Source organism: Coturnix japonica, chromosome 11, assembly GCF_054131305.1.
Source record: "Coturnix japonica strain WE chromosome 11, WE-NBRP24, whole genome shotgun sequence".
Lineage (NCBI taxonomy): Eukaryota > Metazoa > Chordata > Aves > Galliformes > Phasianidae > Coturnix > Coturnix japonica.
The window spans coordinates 26,757,380-26,773,319 of NC_140673.1; the positions used below are offsets into that span (position 1 = coordinate 26,757,380).

The 15,940-nt window shown below is 41.3% G+C and overlaps 1 protein-coding gene across 15 annotated transcripts in view; it reads left to right on the forward strand.

Moving 5' to 3' along the window:
* Window positions 1–15,940, forward strand: part of PATJ (PATJ crumbs cell polarity complex component) — a 137,257-nt gene that overhangs the window by 90,428 nt on the left and 30,889 nt on the right. For all 15 annotated transcript variants that reach the window (XM_015870721.2, XM_085511639.1, XM_015870718.2 and 12 more), the window contains 5 exons: window positions 5,975–6,047; window positions 8,830–8,922; window positions 13,241–13,312; window positions 13,787–13,904; window positions 14,342–14,475. In XM_015870721.2, the coding sequence (XP_015726207.2) occupies window positions 5,975–6,047; window positions 8,830–8,922; window positions 13,241–13,312; window positions 13,787–13,904; window positions 14,342–14,475 (490 nt within the window). The remainder of the gene's footprint in view (window positions 1–5,974; window positions 6,048–8,829; window positions 8,923–13,240; window positions 13,313–13,786; window positions 13,905–14,341; window positions 14,476–15,940) is intronic.

Here is a 15,940-nt window from a genome sequence, read left to right on the forward strand (position 1 = left end):
AAATGTGTACATTTACTCGCATGGCTCTGTCTGGTACAGCATACACAGAAATGATGGAAGAGCAGCATTAGCTCGGTGAAGAATGAGTTGCTATACTTGGCAGCACAGAGGATCTAGAGGAGATTAATGGTCTTGCCTGCAGCTCCCGTGTTACTTTCCCCAGCTATTGAAAATTAAATGTCATGTACAACAACTCACTCACCATTACTTAATTGCATATGGAAAATGTGTCTGGTATGGAACCTCCAGAGGCAGAAGCAGAGCGTATGAAACCAAAACCCAGGGCTCAATTTAGTGTTGTCAGGCAGCACTGGGAGTGTGGGCTTCTGGTGAGCCTGCCCTGCTGCCCTGAGCAGCAGCTGCCTGCTGAGGGCCAGGCTCTGCTGGGCTGCAGCAGGGCGTGCTCATTAACTCAAGTCTCCCATGGATATGGAAAGAAGTGAAAACAATGTCAGTTGTATCCGTATTTCCCATTTTCCAAGTTCTGTATGTAGAAGTGAATTGCAAGGCAAAAAGTTGTTGTGACAGCCATAATTAATAGACACTGGAAGTACCATTGAATAATTCTTGTCGCTCCCCCTAGAGCTTAAAAAAAATTGTCATACACGCTGCTGTTGAGGTTATGAGCTTGTCTTTACACTTACAAAGAGCCTGCATCTTGTCCCTGCTCTCTGCCTTGCACTGGAGCACACTGACAACTGACAAGCCTGCTCACTTGACCCCAGCAGCCATTCAAACAGCAGTGAAAGGAAATTCTCCCCGTGAGAGAACATTGCTGGTAACTAGAGCTTTGTGCAGAATGCAAGGAAAAATTGTGCTTTTAGTAAGAGGGGGTATCAAAGTTTCATCAGAGCTAACTTGTCTCTCTTAAAACTGAAATTCAAGGAGAGAGCATTTTCTTGTGAATATATTTCACGAGCCTTGATGCTTCCGATTCCTACACTTCAGACCTCAAAGTGAACGGATGTGATCGAATGCATAAACACAAGGCTGTGCCAATGGCAGAAGTCTTGCCCTAGGTGCAGTTTGGTAGAGGTTTTTGCTTGCTTCATCTAACCATTTTAAAACTACAGTCTAAAACTGAGGTACTGAAATGCCACTGCTTAATGTGCTGTGGTGCCAGCTCTACTAAACGTGAGGAGCTGCAGGCATCTTGGGTCTCCATCCATCTCTCCCATGTGTGCATGCTGGAGCTTTCCAGATGAGAGCAGAGCGCTGAGAGCAGCCGGCTGAGAGCGTTCCTGGTCTCTTTGCTGCTTGGCTGGATTCAGATGTGTTCCCCTCAGCTTTAATGATGTGGAAAGAGCAGGATACCATTACGTTTGTTACAAGGAGGAACCCTTGCAGCAGAAGTAATACTTTCTTCCTCTTGAGTGCTGTTACTGATTCCGCTTCCTTGTAAAGGTAGAAGGCCCGTAATGTTATGGAGCTAAGTTGCATCCTGGAGCAAATGGTGAGAAGATGCCACAGCTCACCGTAGCAAAGTGATGTGTGCTGCTGGAATTAACAGGGAGTTGGATCTTCATGAAAATACTCGTGTTCTGATTTCAACAACATAAAGCCCGAGTAGATCAGTTTTCCATAAACTCTTTATTTTGCAGGCTAAAAAGTTCCTGTGTGCTTGAGTGAGCTGATCTGAGGCATGAAAGCAAAACTGGTGGAACTCCTGGACTATCTAATACTAAAAAGTGTTTTCTCTCATACCCCAGGGCCTTACTTTCTTCAAATGAAGGATGTTCTGTGATAAGCAATTTGCTGCTTTGCTTTGAAGCAGGAAACTGTGTCAGGAGTTTCCTATTCCTGATGTTTTGGTTCACTTGCAGGGCAGGGGGATGTTTCCACCAAGTCCTTAATCAGTTACAAAAGAAGCCCAGAAAATTCTATGGTAAATGTAATGCGTGTCATTGACTAAGTTGTGTTGGAGATGCAGGGAGGGAGGAGACGATGACAGGCATGGAAGATGGGTGTCCTCAATCTTTATGACTGTCTACTAAAAACCTAAGAGCAGTCTGCACTGTGGAAGTGTTTACACATTTGTTTTTATGCCCAGGTGGTGTTACAGTTGTATTCCCACTCTTTCCTGAATTTTTTGCTGATGAGACAGTGCAGGAGTGTTGTGAGAATCACAGCCGTCCCTTTATATATTTCAGGGTTTCTCACTCTGCTTTATGAGCATCCTTTCCTCAATTAAACTGACAATGATTATTTAAAGGAGTTGATTTTGGCCAGATTCCAAAATGTAGATCTTAACACAGCACCGGTTCCCAGAGGACTCATTAATTACATAAGCTTGTAATAGCATCTAAAAGATCTGCAGTTAGTCACTTTCCCCCTCTTTTTAAGATTCAGTGCATCTCATGCTTCGTAGCCTTCTACAGGAACAAGTTCAGGATGTTTAAGATGCTCGCCCCATCTGACAGCCAAACCAGTTGCCCAGGCACTGCATGGTCTTCGTGTGGTGAAACAGCTCTGTTCAGGGGTTTGCTCTGACCCAGTGGCATTTCTGACCACAGTCCTACAGTCACTATGTTAACTTCCATGCTCCTGTGTTGAATGCAGGCTGCAGTCATCTCACAGAGATTTGCCTTGTGTAGGAGTCTCAGGGCCCTGCATCCCAAAATAGAATGGATTTTGTGTCCTTTGGATTTTTGGTTCACACATTAAATGTTCATCCATTTAAGATATAAAATAAAACCATAAGATTTTGCATTTGGAGAAGGAGAACCGGTTTATATCAGAAAGTTCTTCTGCAGTGCGGATTCTATGATTCAGCAGAGTCAGTGTTTTGTCCATGCTCAATTAACTGCCTTTAATCTGTGCTGGTGCTTCAGTGCTGGTATAATAAGCACATCAAATATAGTTTGAGTGCTTGAATCAAAGTGAACACCACTGATTTCAGACCATTATCCAGTTGTGTTCAACTCTGTGATTGTGTATATACCTTTTTTCCTTAAAAGAAAACTGGCTTATTCAATGAGGAAAAATGCTTTTGGAGTAAAATACTGCAGGATTTGACAGGAGATGAATGCCATTCAGAGAGCTCAACAAGTATTTTAGCACTACATGGCAGTGAGCTACACCATCACAAACCCGAGATACACACAAGTCATTAAAATAGAAAAAAGAAAATGTCCTCAAATGAAGATGGGGAATCTGAATGCAAGAATTACAAATATACGTGTTCATCCATTGAGCAAATAAACCTGAACTTGGCTGAGGCTGTGGCTGCAGGTTATTGCCTTTAGAAGGAGAGCTTTCTGCAGTGCTCCATAGGCGGCTCCAGCTGTGTGTGACATCCTCCAAGTGCCAGGCGGCTCCATCAGGTGGCTCAGCATCACTGCTCTGCTGAGCCAGAGCCTCACCGTGTCGCTTCAGTTGAGCCATCCCATTAGGTCCATGTTTGCATGCTGATCTCCTTGGGTGTTTTATGTGCCAGGCGTTTGTGATGGTTAATCAGTAATAACAGTATTTGTCTTTGCTTAAGCTGCGCATCTCCCCATTTAGCAGAGGTACAGTGAGGTGGAGCAAAACTTGAGTTCTTCTTGGGCAGTGAGGATGGACAGGGAACGCTCAGGGGTTCCACTTAGACTTGGAAGGAAAAGAAATGCAGTGAGATGCAGCAGTTCAAGCAAGTAAATGTGTAAGTGTGAGAGCTCTGTAACCTTTACAGGGCCTTTGCTACTCGTGCCCTGCTTTGGTCTTGGTACCTGTGACCTTTTGCTATGAGAAAAGCTGCGTGTTCCTGTATTAACGGTGTTGGGCACTCACCTTCCAGCCAGGTCTCATCCCCGTTGTCACTCAGAATCCCGTCCTCAGAGGTTAGAAGCAATAGAAGCATCTGCGGGAGGAGTGCTGAATTCCACCCCCATTTGGTTTACATGGAGGTGGTGAAATACAAACAGCTGTAGGGGAGGGCTGCTGCCCAGTGCTTTGTACAAACCAGGGTAAGGGCTGGACGAGAGCAGGGGATGTTTATTGTTTCTGCAGATAACGGAGGGGAACGCCTGAGCAGCAGCTCTTGGCAAATATATCAGATGTTCTTTTTGCAGTTACTGTAATTTGAATGTGATGCTCAGACGTCTGAGCTGTCTGCTCCAGCATCAAAAGGGAGCGATCGCTCCTTCTAGTTGTAAATAAATTCATGTTTTAGTTGAGGACACTTAGGGAAGTGGAGAGCAGAAAGAGCAATTTATTATTAGCTCCGTCACTTTAAAATGCATTCACTCTTTGATTCAGCTTTGAAGCATTCTCCTTTGAAGCAGCATTAAAGTATTTAAATATGAAGGAGCCCTAGCAGGGGGAGATTACAAGTTGAGACATTTTGTAACCTCCTGCTTTTTTTTAATTTTTGTTGGTTTTTTTTTCTTTTTTGCTCCAGGGGAACGATGACTGTAAGGGGTTTTGTTATTGCTTGGAATAGAATTGGCCATCCGCTTCAAGCTGCATAAAATTGTTATCCCAGCACCGAGGGGGGGACAGTAGAAAAACATTTTGTGTGTATATACAAAACAGAAACTATTTTGTATTGATTACATCCTTTGTCATGCAGATCGTGAAGCTTACATCGAGTAATTCTTAGAATGCTGCTTCTCACAAAGGTTTTATAGTACCTTGCTATTTCCAGGCTTGCTGCTAATTGCAAGTTGAGTAGCCCATGTTGTATGCTGGGGAAGTGTTGGTTTCCCCAGTTTGTGCTCCAAATAAAGTGTTGTCAGAAAATTTTGTACAGTTCAATAATGTCTTGGAGACACCTTATATTGGCTGATTTATTCTTATGGCTTAGAAGAGTGATATTATTAGATTGATGTCTCCGGAACATAAGAGAAAGAAAAATGTCCTTGCCTAATGTGCTTTACAGAGTATAGTCAACTTGGAGACTCTGAAATGCTTATAAAATTCAGGGGCTTCATTTTGTGCATTGCTCAGCTTTCTGCATGGCCCTGTGCATGTGTTTGCACCCCGGGCACTCTGGTTCCACTGACAGTGCAGCCAGTGCCTGTTCAAGGCTTTGAGCAGGGCCAGGAGGAGAGCTGGGAGCCTGTACAGAACCGAGCGGCACAGAGTGGATCCCTTTGAATTGTATGGCTGGTTGGTTGAAGATAAGTAAATTAATTCACCAACGTTTGCCTGTAGGATTTATCATGTCAAATGCCTGTGATTGAATTTCCCATACGCTGCTCTGCTGAGAGCTATTGATTTATAGTGTTGACTTGCAGTAATCAGAACGTCCTAGCTTCGTGTATTTAACTCTTGAGAGATAAAATGACACTTCCTTTTTCGGGCATTTCTATAAAGCACTTTTAAGCACATGCTGGTCCAATGTTAGCAAGGCAGAATGGTCTTGAATAAGAAAGGATTTTGAAAGTTAGGGTAGTCAGACATCTTCCTGACAGTGCAGAAGATGCCATATGTAATAAGCATCTTTGGAAGATAATGCTCTCTTACCTAAGGGAAGTCAAGTTTTGTCCTCCCTTCTTTGTCTAAAAACTTGCCTGACTTTTTGCATTGTGTCTTTTAGAAAAGATCACAGCAAGTATGGACAAAAAAAGTAGTCTATTTTGGCAGAAGGTTTAATATGTTCAGCAGTGTGAATGTTGGACAGCCTAAACAAGCGGTTAACATGCAAAGACATTATTAGAAGAGGCTAACAAAGCATTAGCACACCTGTTGATATATAGCGGCCATAAATTCCAGCTGCATCCTCTGATAATCCACATTAAATTAGATTTCCAAAGACTGCAGTGTCAGGATCTCCCAGCTGCATTCTCTGCAGTCCCAGGAAGGGATGTAATCTATTTGCTAGCAAAGAACACGAGCCAAAATGAAATTCTCTTCTAGATTCTAACTTCTGGTAAGAAGCAATTCTCACCCAAGTAGTAGTGTTTTCTTAATGAGCAAAAACAACTCAAAGGAAACGTTTGGCTGTTGTGGTTTACCTTGTAATCAGCTGGTCGTTTGCTTGTTTGTTGTACAGAAATGAAGATGCAGTCAATCAGATGGCTGTTACTCCTTTCCCATTGCCTACCAGCACCCACCCTTCTATTGAGGTAAGGTTTGTGGGTTGGGACTTGTTCTGTTGCTGTTTTTCATTTGGGGGATTGATGTTGTTGTTTTAATCTGAGGTTGCTTAATTAGATAGATTAATCATCATTACCGGTTCATTATAGATTCAAGCACCTTGTCTAATTATACCCTGGTTCATAAAATGCATTGGGTAGGAATTTGACCTACTGGGTGTGTTTTCCCCATCACTTTTTTTATTGTTCTCATCTTTACTGATAGAGCTGGAGTGCAGTAATGGCGTCTGTTAATCAGGTTAATTGCTGTGCGGGAGGAGATGTCTCTGAATGAAAACTTTGCCATCTCCTGTCCTGCTCCTTTCAGCAGGCTGGAACAGCAGTCTTTGGCCTGGAGCATGGATATTCTCCTACAGAAGATAAATATTTTGCAGGGGAAAACACACTTTTTTGTGTTCTGTTTCCCTGAGAATATTCTGTATGCAGCACTAAAAATGAAGAAGGGGTAAGCAATAAGAAGCAGTGGTAAAGCATTCACTGTGTACATGGCTCCATTCCAAGAACATCTTGAGCCAATCCCAGCTGAATGGGGAGCATTGGTCCACAGCTCTATCTTATGCCCCACCACTGGCTTCTCTCCTTCCTGGCCAATGTTTTTTTGCTGTAGAAGCAGACAAGGGCTGGTAGAGCAGGGAGTTTCCATGCTCTGTGGTAGCGTGCAACCATCCAGTGCAGAAACTGCCTTAGCGTGATAATGTTAGCAGTGTTTTTCTTGAGTGTTCTTGCTGTCTCGGCCTCAGTGTAGACTGATTGCTCCCTTGTGCATCATGAATCCCTGCAGTGTCACCCCATTGTTACCATTTTGACATCTCAATACAGTCTAACTAAATTTTCTAGATAAAGCACATGTTTAGCCTTACTGTTGCTTTTGAATTCTATTTCTATTTGCACTAATAAAGCAAAAGATGCTTTATAATTCAGTTGGGGTTTGGTCTTGCCTTGAGTTGACAAATGCAGGCTGCTTCCATGCAGACACACAGCTACATGGTACTGGGAGAGAGCTGCTCAGGTTATGTTTGGATCTGAGTCATTTTGGGGCAGTGCTTTGGCTTTTATTTCCCCCATCAAAGCAGGATGCTCCAGGTGCAGCTGGTGGATTGCAAATTACTTTACAATTAACAGAACCCAAGTTCATTCCGTTTTTGTTGACTTCTTAATACCTGCATTTGTTCCAAGCTTTGTTCAATATTTGTGTCTTTGGGACAGACCACAAAGCTTTGTTTAGTCACATGCTGTTCTGTGGCCAAAAGACTGTAATTAGACTCTCCCAGCATGTGGAAGCAAAAAAAGCTCAGTCTTACGAGTGCAGTGTTTGCCTTTCAAGGTGGATGTGTGGGCTGAGCTTCATGCATTTCTGGCAAGCTCTTACTATATGTGCTGCCTCTGTAAATGTTGTGTTTTACTTCTAGTTTGGCATCTTGTTATTCAGTGAAATAAATGTACCCCAAAGACACTCTTGTTGTATAGAACTTGATGTTGCTTTCTTTTGTCAGCTGTTGGTGTCCTAAGAAAGCCTGACTGTGCTTTTGTATCTTGAAATGCAAAGTAAATATGTATCATGTAGTACATACACTGAACATCACTCTAGTCAGATCATCTTAAATAGCATAACTGGTGTTAAATGTATCAGGGAGCCATAGGTATCATCCACTGTTCTTCATCTTTTCTCTGTATTCATTAAGGCATTCTAATATCTCCATATGTAATACGGTAAGTAAGCCTTAAAATAAATCTTGCTTCATTGCATGGATTGCAAGACAGGATAAGACTACACTGTGGGGTAGCGCTGTGGACATTGTCCCAGAAGCAAAGTACGTTATTTGTTGCTGTCAAAAGATCAGTTTTCATAATGTTTCATCCATCAGAAACACCTCCGTTCCTGGAGGTGTTTGAGGCCAGGTTGGATGGGGCCGTGGGCAACCTGCTCTAGTAGCTGATCAAGCAGCTGGCAGCCCAGCCTGTGGCAAGGGGTTGAAACTTGATGATCCTTGAGGTGCCTTTCAAGCCAAGGCATTCTATGATTTTTTGAAAGCCAGACACTATGCAGGAGGAGCTTCAGGAGTGCATCTTGGGCCTAACAACATCAGTGTTTTTCCCATTAATTTCATTCATTCATTCTCCATCAGCTGTCTCTGAATACTCTTCTCAGTATTCTGGCAGTGATGTGCAGAATTAATTGAATCCTAAGGGGACATTTGCTGTTCAGATGAAGGACAGTGCTCCAAGCTGAAGTGTGCTGAGTGTGGTGGCCATGTGCCCTGAGAAGGAGGGCTTTGGTCTTGGCAGTTCCTCCAGGGCAGAGCGGTTGGTCCTGATGCTTCCAACCTGCTCAGAAGGCAGGAAGGTACAGTGGATTTCCTTCAGCACATTGAGCATGTGGGGAGCTCGTTCCCTCTCCAGAGGTCAGGAGGAGGCTTCCAGTTTGATCTGGCCTTGAGTGTTGACCCGGATCTGCTGCTGGGTGCTGGTATCAGACTACTTCACTGTACCTGGGGCAGACTGAGGTCTGCCTTTGAAAACTTGTACCACTTATTTGTCTCCTGACATTAGGATGTTTTAATTGTGGGTATATTTTTTATTATCATTATTTTTATTTTTACTTTTTCATGCTGCTGCTTCTTTAGAAAAACAAAAGGAAAGGTAAAATTGGCTTTTTTTGTGGTTTGTTTTTTTTTCTTTGTTTGTTTTTTAATTTAGCTATTATAGGGGATCATAGCTCTGATTAAGGACTGCTTTCATTCCTTTCCACCAGGATCACAGTTGCACCGAAACCCCAAGCAGTGAAGAAGACCCAAGCTTGGATGTTGTCATGAAAAGCCTGTCTGATGAGGAACCCAACAAAGCTGTAAGTGACGTATAGCAATCCTCAGTAACAATCACAGCTTACAGTTGTTTAGGGTTTTTTATCTGCCTTTTGGTTGGAGTGTTACAGCACGCTTATGTAGAGTAATATCCAATATGCGTAAGAGCAGAATGAAATCTTTTGCTTTACGTAGATAGCTTTCATTGCGTGTTTTCATGAGTACTGACCTCAGTTTAATTTGTTAAAATACCAAGGTAAGTATTTGTATGTAGCATTCTGGCTTTCTCTGGAGCTCTTTCCCTGTTAGGGGATGTGGTTTCCACTCTTGCTATCCATGTGTGACAAACATCAGGAAAAAAAAAAACAACCATGGTCTGTAAATCATTTTCTTATTTATATTCATAGCTTCATAAATTCTAAGGCCAAAATGGCTATTATCATAATCTGGTCTTGCCTCCTGAATAACGTAGTTATAGAGTTACTATCAGTAATTTGTGCATCGAGGCCATAACTTCTGATTTAATGTGTTGCTGTCAGTATGCGCTGTAATAAATACTGGACTTCTCATTGATGCAGATAGGTTTTTCTTGCTGTTGTTTAGTATGTCAGGATTGTGCATTATGAGAAATCTGAAAGTCCTTCAGGGTTCAATTTTAATCTCTTTTTTGGACTCTGTGTTGAAAGTTTAAAATGGGAATCTACTATCCATGCTGAGAAATGACTTACTTACAGGTACATACAATTTGCTGAGACAGCCTCTTCCCTGCAGTCCACTCTTTTTGCAAGGAGAGCCCATACTCTGAGACTGGCTTTAAGTGCACAGTTTTTATGTGCAGTCCTTCACTAAGGAAAACTGATATTAGTTTTCCTATTATTTTTTTTTCCCTAATTTCTTCTGGCTCCATCATGTTTTGATGTGTTGAACAGATTTATAGTGTCCTATAACTAGTAAGTATTTCAGTATCAAAATTAACCAACTTTAAAATGAACTTCTTCATGTTCCTAATGAATTGCAGATAAATTGAATTATTTCTTATTTCTTAGCTTTGTCAAGAGGCCCTCATTTGAGCTGAGATATAAATGAATCAAGAGTTTTCTTGTGTTCATTTATAGGTGCAATTCACTTGTTTTTATTGCTGCTCTTTGTCAACTTGGCAAGAAGAAATGACTCAAGTGGGAAAAAAAAAAAAGCAAAATAAGCTGTTAAAAAACACCTGATCTGTTTGTGTAGTATGTGGTGCTGGGTGGTTTTGGTGAAAGATAATGGAGGGAACGTGAATTTAATGCAAAAAAGTAAAAATGGAAAAAAAAAAGAAGATAGGCATGGAGGTAAAATGCTACTGGGACAGCAGGAGGCACAGAAAATATTGGCAGCTTCTTTTGACTTGATATGAAGCAAGAAAGGATAGAAATTACTGTATTTTAGACTGAGCAGTAAGAATGGCATGAGAAGTTATAGCACTGGTGTATTGGAGGGGCCCAGATTAAGGCAGAGGGGAGGGAAGAAAAGATGAGGCATTTGCTTATTGAGAGCGTGCAAGTGAGAGCATCAGTACAGGACTTGGTTTAGTTTTCCTTTCTGACTGCCCACACCATCTCATCTTTCCACCAACACTTTTTTCATGTAACAGCAGCTATCTGCTGCAATTTGCTCCTTAGAATTCAGAATGCAGTGTTCAGTAGGCCCAGCAGGAAAGCAACCTGCCCCTGTTCACTGCCAAGACCAGGAGTGCCAGTCTTAGTGCTGCTGCATAGCTCTGCCTCTGCCATAGCACTTTGCCTAGACGTGATTTATTGGTTTATTTTTTTTCCATTTAAGAAATAGATACCAGAACTTAAGGACTGGGAGGTGGATCTGGGCAAGTGTTTAGACGTCTGTGAATGCGACTGCTCAGTACCTTGTGGTTTCAGTTGGGCCAGCCCTTGGTTTGAAAGCATAAATGGATGAAAAATACTGGAGACAAGCTTCTGAATGTCCGATATTTCTTTCCATCAAGATTTTGAAATCACATGGGAAATATTTCTAGAAAGCCTATCTTATTTTCATAAATGCTGAAAAAATGTGGTTGTCATCAGACCCATCAGACCAGCAGGATATGGGTTCGGGGTCATGGTGGCATTAACACTTCAACACTGCAATTGCAGCACAAGATCTGGGGGTGTTTTGGGGAAGAGAGATTTCTGTTGCAATCTTTTAGGGGCTGTTGAGGCAAAAGAAAACAGCGCCTTGTTTTTCATAGCATGATGGCTGCTACTGGAGCTAATGCTGCTTCACTGTTGTAATTGAATTTCTCAGTCACATGTCAGGATAAATCAGGAATGTAAAAGTCAACATGTGAGATCAAGTTCACTGAGTAAACAGAAAGTATGTGCTTATCAGCAGATCTTCTGCAAGTGCGTGCAGCTCAGAGCACAGACAGGATGTCTCACCAAGCGACAGCAGCAATAAAAGAAGTATTCCTATCATTCTGCGCTGCTGATAAATTTGTCGGTCTCTCCCGAGATACATTTTGTTTTCACTTCATCACCTTATGCTTATTAAAGTTATGTAATGGACATTGTTGTAGACTTGGATGATAAGAAGGGGAAAGAAAACAACTTTATATCTGAGCTGGAGCCAATGGAAGCGTTAGGCAGAGCCTGCACACTTACTAGCTGCTGTTTGAGGTGTCCTGATAGCAGGCCATGGTGCTCTGAGCTCTGCTGCTCTCCTGCTTTCTGTACTGGAGGGAATCAATAGATGGGGACCTGGAGAGATTCTCAAAACTTGTAGCTTTATGATGGTGGAAGTGGCTCGCACAGCCCTTGTACATGCTCTGAAACACTTCATGTCCTGGCAGTGCCTGTGTCACTTGCTATCTTGCCGGTGGGATAATCAGACTGAGCTTCGCTATAGGGGAGCGGATTCACTTGGCTTAAAGGTCTGAACTTGGAACAGCAGTCTGTCCTTGAGACAAACAGAAAAGTTCGTGACGCACTAACAAAGAGGAGGAGCTTTGTAAGAATGCTTCTGGATGTATCTGTGAAAATGAATTCCATTAAGCCAGCTGGGTCACAGTCTTATGGCAATTGCTGTGTGTACAATGCAGTGCTGGAGTGGCTGTAAATGTCTTCATTTTGTCGGGATGCCTCCAGCATAGTCTGAGCATCAGTGGAGAGGATTAGAGGGTTTTAAAGGTGAAGTTCCACATTTTAGTTGTGCATCAGAATGGAAAAGGGAAGTATGGAGTTATTTTATATTGTTCATTAAAACAATCTCTCGTAAAGAGACAAAGCAATCTTCCCACTTCTCCCCTGATACTGCTGAGAACATGAGATTGAGATCACTCTTCCTTACTTTTTTATTATCCATTTGGGTAACAGTTTCTATTGTATGAAAACAGCAAGAACAAAATTCAGGAGACAAGCCTATGGGGCTTGGCATGGTTAAATGTAATACAGCATCAGGAAACAAGACCAGTATTTCCAAGCTTGGTAACCTAAAATTAGATTTATGTTTATTTTATGTATGAATTGTCATTGTAATTAGAAATTCTTTTGAGCTGCAGAATATCTCTGTCTTTTGAAGTTGCTATTCAGCTTTTCAGAAAACTTGTTTATCAGTGCTTTTAACATGAGGTAAGATAACTAAATCTAATGCTGTGATCAAAGCGGCCCAGGTTTGGCACAGAAATAACAAAGGGAGGACACTGTAACTGTCTGGGGGCACTTGGAGAAGAAAAGATGTTCCTTAGTGTATTGCAAGAGTGTGCAAAGAAATTAGGATACAAGTGGTGCCTGTGATTAAGCACCATTGCTTGAGACATTCCTAATGAGGCTGCTCTATGCATTGTAAGCAGTTGCTTTATTTAAGTACAAGCAGTATGTTCAGTTCTACTGAGAAGCAATTAAAAAAGAACAGAAGCCAGAGAGGACAGGTGACTTTGAACTCCTTTCAGCTGTGCGCACTGTATGGCCTATACCTGTATATTTCCACATCACATTGGAATGGCTGGTCCTATCACCCCAGAGATTGTGCTTCCATCTCCTTTCTGGTTTCATGTTTTTCAGGAAAAATATAAACAGTGCAAGATAATCCCTTCCCAGAGAATCCACTCCTAAAATGTTATGCCTGTGTGTTTTTAGTAGTTCCTATTATTAGTTCTCTGTATTCATACTAATTTCTGGTAATTCTTAATTCTTTACAAAGTAACTCTTCTCATTTTTGGACTTCAGCTGTGTGCAATAGAAGTGTACTTCAAGCAATGATGAAATGTCACTGTATTTAACCAGAACAGCCATTTCTGGCTTTGGAGGATACTGTATTTAAGATAATATTACATTTCCAATTACACCTCGCTTTCTTTTTTTGACTTTTTAGGATGTGAAATATAAAGCTGACAGACCGGTGTTGGTGGATCAGTCGGAAGCAGAGGAGCAGCTCCCAGAAAACGTAGGTGTATTAATGGTAGGGAGATGTTGCCATGGATTATGTGATTTCAGGGGCATATGGGGTAACTGGAGAAATACCTAAATAATTTTTGAGGGAGATGGGACTTTAAAAACGATTTCCTTCTCCTTCAGTACATCAGAATAGTCACACGGGGTAATGTCAGGAATATTCTTTGTTCAAACAAACAAAACAGTTATTTGGCACGAGAGGCACCGCTGAGAAGAGAGGCACCACTGTTCACACAAGCTTCCTACACAAGCATTGCTGGAAGCACAGCTATCCAGTCTTTCTGATTTGTCATTTATTTTTAAATTGAATGTTCTCACTTTATCACCTGTGCTTATTACACATTTCCTGTCTGTTGGACTTGGTAGATTTAGAAGGACCTGCTAATCACGGAGACAACTGGTCCTTAACATGCACTTCTGTGTTTGATGACTGATCTCTTTTGCTTCCACTGTGCTTCACTTTTAGGTCCTTAAACAGATGAAACAATCAAAATCTTCAGCAAAAGCCCCAGTCAACTTGCAGGAGATACCCCTGGTGTCAGCACCTTCTTACCTCTCTCCAGACACAGAAATCACAAACCGCAGTACGAAATACCTTTTTGGTTTTTTTTCAGTGATATTGTATGGATTTAGTACCTAATGCAGGATTTGGAAGGTGGTGTTCTTTTTTTTTTTTTTTAATGAAAATTAAGGTAATCTGGGACATAACTGCCATTTCTATAATGCTGGGAAATATACCCTGACTGGAATACACCTTGCTATTGATATCTGAATAGCATGGGTTGTATCCAAATTAAATGTCCTCCCAGACACATGCTCTGAACATTTGCTGTCAGAGCTCTGGAGTTATTCTAATGTAGAGACTTCAGAAGTGATTCACCATAATCTTCAAGGTTGATTTAGTTTGGGTGAAGAACACAACAAGAGAGTTTAATTAGTTGCTCTCATATGACTACCTAAATTGTTTTATTTTCTCTTGTCTGATATTGTGACTCATTTCTTTACCCTCTCATGTTCTTAGATGTCTTACCACCTCCGTTGCCAGTGGATCCAGCGACATGTCCTATTGTTCCTGGACAGGAGATGACTATAGAGATATCTAAGGGTCGATCAGGACTTGGACTCAGCATTGTCGGAGGGAAAGACACTCCACTGGTGAGCTCCTGTTGAAATAATAGATTACTGTCTCTGCTAAATAATAAGAGGTAAAGAAACTATGCTATTAGTCTCTTAATGGCCTAATGAATTGGTCAGTATGTGGAGGAGAAACTGAAAACCACAATCTTTAATATCACATTGATAATTTTGCTTTCTATCAATTGTTTCCTATTGTAATTCTGTGTCTTCAAGCTTAATCTGACCTTGGCTATGCTGTTCACAAAAAGAAACTGTCTTCATCTGCTTTGAAATATAACAGTTCAAGTGTAAACTCAGCAAGTTATTTATGCTAAACCCATTTCTGCCTCTGCTGTTGATGCTTTCATTGCTCTCTCCATTTAGGAAATGCTGTATTTTTTAGTAGCTTACTTTTAGATGTCACATTCATTTCTTTCAGTAAACGTGTATGTTACAGAGGGGTCTTTATTGGGGTTCTTCGGAATCCCATGCTGCAGAGAGTTGGAACAATAGACCTGCTTTGTTATCTGCAGCAGTTCCCAAAATATCATGTTGGTTGGTCGTTAAATAATCATGTGTTCTGAGTGTCAGCAGGCACAGATTTTAAATAGTTGCAATGTAATAATCTTTTTCCAGAACAAGGAAAAAAGCAAGCATGAGGAATAAAGTCATTTTATTTTTGCAAATCGTGGGCTGTATCTTCTACAGCGTGAAAGCTGGAATTGGAAAAGGTTCGGCATGCCACCCCACTTATCCAAGTCTCTGACTATGTGGAGACTGAATGAACTACTGTTCCACATGGAGATAGATCTGAGTTACTCCAAAGGCTAAATCAACCTATACCATTTCCACTCTGTCCAGCTGTGCGCTGTTTTGTATCTAGTCTCTTTTTTATCTAGCTCCTCAGTGTTGAGTAAATTCAAACAGGAGTTTCAACATGAATCATCTCTCTGCTCTTTTTATTTAACTGGAATTTGGAAATAATACGTGGCAGTCTGTCAGACACAATCTGGTGCACGTCTTTCATGAGACTTTCATATAAATAAATGAAAATTACAAATACCGACTTTATGGAGCAGATGAGAAAAATGCAAAAGTTTTAAATTAAGTAGGTGGTTTTGGTTAAGGTTTGTACTTTCATTACTTAATCATTAAAGCGTCTTTGTAGGAGTTTTTATTTAAAAGATCCATGCAGTAAATGTGGATGGGGGGAGGGAGGTCTGAGTTCCAGTGTTTCTCATTCTTGCGTTACAAGACCTCCCAAAATGAGTCCCTGCAAACTGTTCTCAAAACAGGCAGCCAGAGATGTGCAAGGGTGGGATCAGCATCACTCTGTCCTGTACTACCAGCCTCTCCCAAATAATTCCCTGATTATTTTGATGGCTGGCATGGGTTATTTATGCCATGAAGTCAAAAAGCTTTGATAAAAATCTGGAGTAATTTATATAACAGAATGGGGAGAGGTTAATAAGTAAAAGAAGATGATAATTGAGACTAAGGAATT